Genomic DNA, 6237 nt, shown 5'->3' with positions numbered 1-6237 from the left:
GATCAAGAAGTCTATGTTTCAAATCCCTTATTCATATTGTACTAAAATAAAATAATAAGGACTAATTCTAAATTTACAGAAAGTATAAGAAATAAATTTAAATGTTTGATGAGAGTACAAAGTAGACATGGTATTTTAACCAAAATATTATATTATTTAAATTTTCTTTAGCTGCATACAAGTCTTATAAATGACTAGTTGGTTTTAAAATCCAAATCTAAATTGAGAAATTAAAACTAATCAACCTTTTTTAATTCAACAATATGGGTAAAAAATTCAAAGGTTAAATTACAATTTTATCCCTATAATTTGGAGAAAGATAAAATTTAATCTTATAATTTTAAAAGTTAGATTTTATTCTCTATGATTTGATAAAACCTCATACATTGTCTCTATAGTTTAATAAAACCTTATATATAATCACTATGATTTGATAAAATTATCATAAATATTTCTAGTTTTATTAAACCATAAATACTAAATTTTAACTTTCTTCAAAGTTGAAATTATAAATACCAAATTTGCAATTTAACCAAATTCAAACATAGAACCATTGTACAATACCTTAACAAATTAAATTATGAAACTTGAAGTTGCAACTATGGAATATAACCCCATTAATCTTTAGGAGCCCTGGTAAGTTGTAACCTTTGACATATAGAACTTACACTAATTTAAAGAAAATGTACTTCAACTCATTTACTCAATATCAAAGTGAAGCCATCCACATTCTACAACAATCATATTGATTTGACCCAACTATTCAACAACTCCTGATAGGGATTCTATGATAAAAGGAATTACAATACTAGTTTATTACTTCTAACAACAAAATTACACAGACAGAAAACATTAACTGAAATAATTATCTAAACATTGAATCCTAAATTTAGAGCAAGCTGATTTGCTGATTTCTCAGCAGCTATGTGCAGCAACTACAACTTACCTTCATCTCTAGCCACAATCTTGAATTTCCCTGTTAGTTGTTGCTGCAAGCACAAGAGGTAAACACCATTCAAATCCTTAAACCAAATTACAATGAGTTAATGACCAAAATTTTCATATGTGTCAAATATTTTCATCATCTTCTCCTCCAAAGATAATACAGGTAAAAAGTTTCAAAAAGAAAAAAATCCGAGTTTGTTTTCCCTTATAAAACAATACTTGTACATCAATTAGTCAAAGCTCCATTTGACTTCTTGGTGTGAGTGATTTTAGGAAGTCAAAAGATATTTGCAGCATTCATTTAAATATTAAATGCAACCAAAGCAGGTAAAGCCGTACAGCTCACATTAAAAAGTCTATAAGAACTCCTGTGACATAGACAAGTACTTTTCTTAACAAAATTTCAAACACAACTCCTAATCTCCTATGTTATGGCCTATGGAAGAAGAGTCATTCTAAGAACCCTAGCCAAGCCAAACCTACTAAGAAACACAAATATAACTACAAGACATGGATACGACACGACACGAACATGACAATACACCATATTTTAAAAATCTAAGACACAACACAATAAAGATAAATGTATTAAAATATACATTTTAAAATATTTATATCATTATTATACCAAAAGAAAATTAAAAGTGAATGGGTCAATGTATTTATAAACTTTAAAGAAAAAAAATTAAAACAAAAAAACTCAGTTTGACATATTTCACACTCAAAAGTTATTATCAATGTCATATATATACATTTTTAGTCTACTCAACAACTGTTGTATGCATGTCTAATAGAATTGTTGCGCTTGATATGTATATAACAAGTGTAGAAGTGTCCAAGTGTCCAGCATGTGTCAAACTAAAAAACACTAGTCAAACTAAAGTGTTTATGCTTCTTAATTTACCTACCCAACGATTATTAAGAGCTTGTTTCTATTTGTTGATGCGAATTCACGTTGCTATTAAATGCAATAAAGATAGACAAATGACTACAGACTATGTTAGAAAGTTGATAGAAACTCCTTAGACATAGACAAGTTTCTTCTAGTCAAACCAAAGTTGTTTTTCCTGTGCAGCAGCACTACTAATTAACAGAACATATTAAGCTCAAATGATAAAGAACATGAATTTACCTTCTTCCACAAGTCTGTATGGTTTCTGCAGAACCCAGCTACAATAGCACCAGATCTTCTTCCTTCTTGATATTCAATACAAAGATCCTCCTTCAACCCACAAGTAACATGAAAAGCCAAACTGCATTTAGGCTCTGAGCAGTCAATAGCACAACCTCTAGAAGTTTTGCAGATATAACATTTGGAATTCCATCTCCTCTTCAAAATCTTCGAGCAATCAATCCTTTCTCTCCCATCTGGGTCCTCAAAGAACACCTCAGGAACATAGAGCCCACAAACAATATGAGCCCATCGACCATCGTTCGTCGGCTTCATAGCCCCTCCTTTCAGAGGACAGAGACAGCATGAAAATGGAGTTTCTGAAACCTTCTTCTCTGTTTTGGAAGACGAAGAAGCTAAGCATTGGATACAGAACCAATCTCCTTCTGGTACATTCTTCACAAGAGGATTACCATAACATGAAGCGTGTACCATCAAATCACATCCATCGCAGAACACAATTGGATCTGAAGGATCCCCATCCGTGCTTTGACAAATCGCACAGAGAATCCCATCATCTTCCTCTTCATCTTGGATTGTTTCAGTCGCTTGAATCTCCATTTCAACATCAGAAACCTCCCTTTCCTTATCCTCTTCCTTCTCCTTTTTCTCTATCTCTAGTTCTGTTTTCGATATCGATTCTTCCTCCAAAGAAGGCTTGTATTCAACATTGAGATCCAATGACTCGGGGGGAAAATCAGGGTGAAGAGCCCACACTCGTTTCTTGGTGGGCAAGCAGTAAGGAGAAGCCTCAGGGATGAGTAGTAATGAAGAATCACGAGACTCCTTTCGCTTCTTCGCTGGGAGGGAACAAGAATCAAGCGATTGATCCTCGTTTTGCCGATTTTCTTCCTGTTTTTGAAGGATTCTGAGCCTTTTGAGAGGAGGTAAGCCATGGAGGGAATCCATTTTGCTCTGCAACTTCGAGTTGGGGTTTCGACAATCGAACAAGGAAGAAGAAGGTGAATGAATGGGGTTGGAAATTTGGGGACGAATCTCATTTTAGTAAGAATTTGGGTTAGGGTTTTCGAATTCAGAGTTCCCGCGAACTGAAAAAAAGTGGAAATTTTTTGGGTAAAATTTTGAAATGGGGAGATTGGAGAATGAATCCGGCGGGGAAGAACCAAAAATGGTTATTCAATTTTTTTGCTTTTGAATGAATTTTCGTTTTTGTTGAAATTTCCATTTTTCCGGTTAAGAGGAAAAAAAAAAGCGCCAATTTCCCGCTCTTTTTTCGAAGTATAGCGGGTCGGGTTTCTATATCACCGGTAACGGAATTGGAGGCCCATCATTTTGCACTTTTGGTTAAATTATGTTTTTTAGGCTTATGCTTTATTCTCATAAAATTGTCATAAATAATCTTTTTTAAGTTTTCATATTATAAAACTAGCAATCTTTTTAAAACTCGATATAATATTTTTTTCTCGATTCATCTCATCCGAGATCAACTGTCGAGATTTAGTTAAATGATAATAATTTTTTCTACTTTATCGATTGTTTTGGGATTTTGTTGGTACATCTCGCTAGAATAGATACCGATATTTGCTAATTTTGTAAGTAATATTCCTAAATTTTAAACCAAATCTTATATCTTTTCAAATTTTCTCCAAATTCAATTATCTTTACTAAATATTATATCAAATTATTACATAATTTTTCAAATCTTTAGCATAATTTATGTTTTCACAATTATATGAATGTCCAAAATTCCTAATGGTTCTTCCAATTATCAAAATAGATTTTTCAAATCGATTCAAGGTGATTGTATTGTCATTTTTAAAGTTTGAAAAAGATCAAATATATCGAATTTTAGTGCTAATTATGCTCGGGTTTCAACAAGAAAGTCCAAATATATAGAATCTCAGTGTATGCCCGAGATTAACATCAAAATCTACATAATTACACGAATTTCTAAATTGATTTACTGATTATCTAAATAATTTACCAATTATCTTTATAAAATTCTCCAATTTGGGTAATATTTAGTAGTGTGATTTTTTAATCTTGAAAAGATTAGGAAGGATTACATAACATTTGTAAAACTAGCAAATCTCGGTGTAATAGAAGACCCAAAACAATCGATAAGTTAGAAAAAATTATTTTTTTTTAACTAAAACTCGGTGGCCAATCTCAGGCGAGATGAATCGAAAAACTATTCTAATGACTTTAAAAAAGAGTGCTACTTTTGTAATGCGGAAACTTAAATAGGTTATTTCTAACAATTTTCCCTTATGGTCTCTTATACTCTTGGAATCATCTAATTTTAGACGCTATACTTTTAATAACTCTTGAATTTAGTCCTTCGAATTTACGAATTTATTTTTTTCCCAAAATTAGTTAATTAATAAAAATGGGTTTCATGCCAAAAATATACATTATATGAATATGTTTTTAAGATTTATATTGGAAAGACTAAGAAATCGTAAAAAATATTTGAAAAAAGAATCACAAGAAACCAAGTAGAAATTAATTTAAGATTTATTAAAAGTGCAAAGATTAATGGAACAAATTTTTGCCAGAATAAAATGGTATTATAGGTTTTCTTTAAGTTCATAATTGCGAGGAGACTTTAATATGGTAATAGTATCTTATCCATTTGAATTTGTGATTGTCATTGTAGTTCATGCTTTACTTTGATTGGTAGCTATTATTTTTCTGTATTTTTTTTTCTTTTTTACAATAAGTGAGTGATGAGCGTAACCAAAATGTAACCTAATGTTATAGAAAAAATAAATGGTATTTAGTCTTTAGTACAAGCACACACTGTCAACAAATAATATAAGAGATACTCCGTATATTAAAACCAAGGGAATGGTTAAAACAAATTTGTATTGTGAACAAAACTTTCTTCGACAATACAATTGTAGTGTAACAGACAAAATAATTAAGAGTAGTGGTTGTTGTGAAAACATATTAAAATGCTAGTGATAAAAGAGAGACTCAAATATGCATACGCTTTCGATTGAAAAATGTTGCTTTCACGCATTTACAACTTTGACTAGACTTAAACATGGTGAACCGGGTTAAACAACTATTAGACCTTCGATGAAATATCTTTTAAAGTCTAAACCATTAAACCTATATATCTATGAATAATGAGAAATTAGGTGAATAAAACACCATCCAAGATTCTAAATGTTTCACCCTATGTCTAGGGTAAAAAACAAAGGTTTATATCTATGCTATTTTCTTATATTGTTTTTATTAAAACTAAATTTTGCTTACCTCTTTCAGTATTAAACTCAAATTTTGTATGTTAATTTAGATGGTCAATTTAAACTGATAACGGAAGTAAATTCAATAAAAGTAACACATGCACTTTTTGTGCATGAAAAGCTTATTTTTCTCTACGGAGTAATTACGCATTTGAATCCCAAGGGAGGAATTAGCTCATAATAGAATAAAAGAAAGTAATATTTTTTTTTTTTTTAAAAAAAAAAAAGCATATTAGAGAGGGGTATGAAGACGATGAAAATATCACTGAATAATTTATATTGATTAACGAGAATGGAAGTATAAAGAAATCAAAGGAATTTGTTGAAGGGAAACCATCGAATGTTTCACAGTGGAAGTGGGGATCGTTCCCATTTTTAGTTTCATATAATTGATAAAATTATAGAATCAAACAAACATTATGCATTGATAAACAAAAATTTACAACATGTTTTTACATAGGAATTAGGGGAGAAGAACACTTACCCTTGAAGCCCCTTCTCTGTGGTCTTTTGATATGGATGACGAACTTTTTGGTCTCCAATTTGAAAATCCAATTGGGCACCACCACATGATAATCCTCTGTATTCTCTTGAGATTATGAATTCAAGCAAGAGTTGTGGGCTTTGCTTGAATTCTTGGAAGACGGAGAGGAGAGGATGAGAGAGAGGAAAAAAAAAAAAAAACTTTTCTCAAAGAGAACTCTTCTCTAACCTATAGAGAGACCGGGGAAAATGATCACAATCAATCGTTCAAAAAAAAAAAACCATCCCACTTTTGCACGACTTGTTTAGAGAAATTAGGGGAGGGGTTGTAACTCCCTCCCTTTAATTAAATTAAAAATAAATATAATTTAATTTAATTAAAATTAATATATATAACAACTAGCTTATTGTATATATAATATA

General features: G+C 30.9%; 1 protein-coding gene across 1 annotated transcript; it reads right to left on the bottom strand.

Moving 5' to 3' along the window:
• Positions 1 to 729: 729 nt before the first annotated feature.
• LOC120085439 (protein Jade-1) lies at positions 730 to 3223 on the bottom strand. The gene is made up of 2 exons (XM_039041399.1): positions 2078 to 3223; positions 730 to 989 (listed from the first exon to the last, which is right to left on the bottom strand). Exons 1-2 carry the CDS (start codon positions 3023 to 3025, stop codon positions 936 to 938), a joined length of 1002 nt encoding a protein of 333 aa, XP_038897327.1. The 5' UTR covers positions 3026 to 3223; the 3' UTR covers positions 730 to 935.
• Positions 3224 to 6237: the final 3014 nt, after the last annotated feature.

Source organism: Benincasa hispida, chromosome 9, assembly GCF_009727055.1.
Source record: "Benincasa hispida cultivar B227 chromosome 9, ASM972705v1, whole genome shotgun sequence".
Classification (NCBI taxonomy): Eukaryota; Viridiplantae; Streptophyta; class Magnoliopsida; order Cucurbitales; family Cucurbitaceae; genus Benincasa; species Benincasa hispida.
Note: the sequence above shows the minus strand (reverse complement) of the source record. Positions and strands in the feature narration are given on the sequence as shown.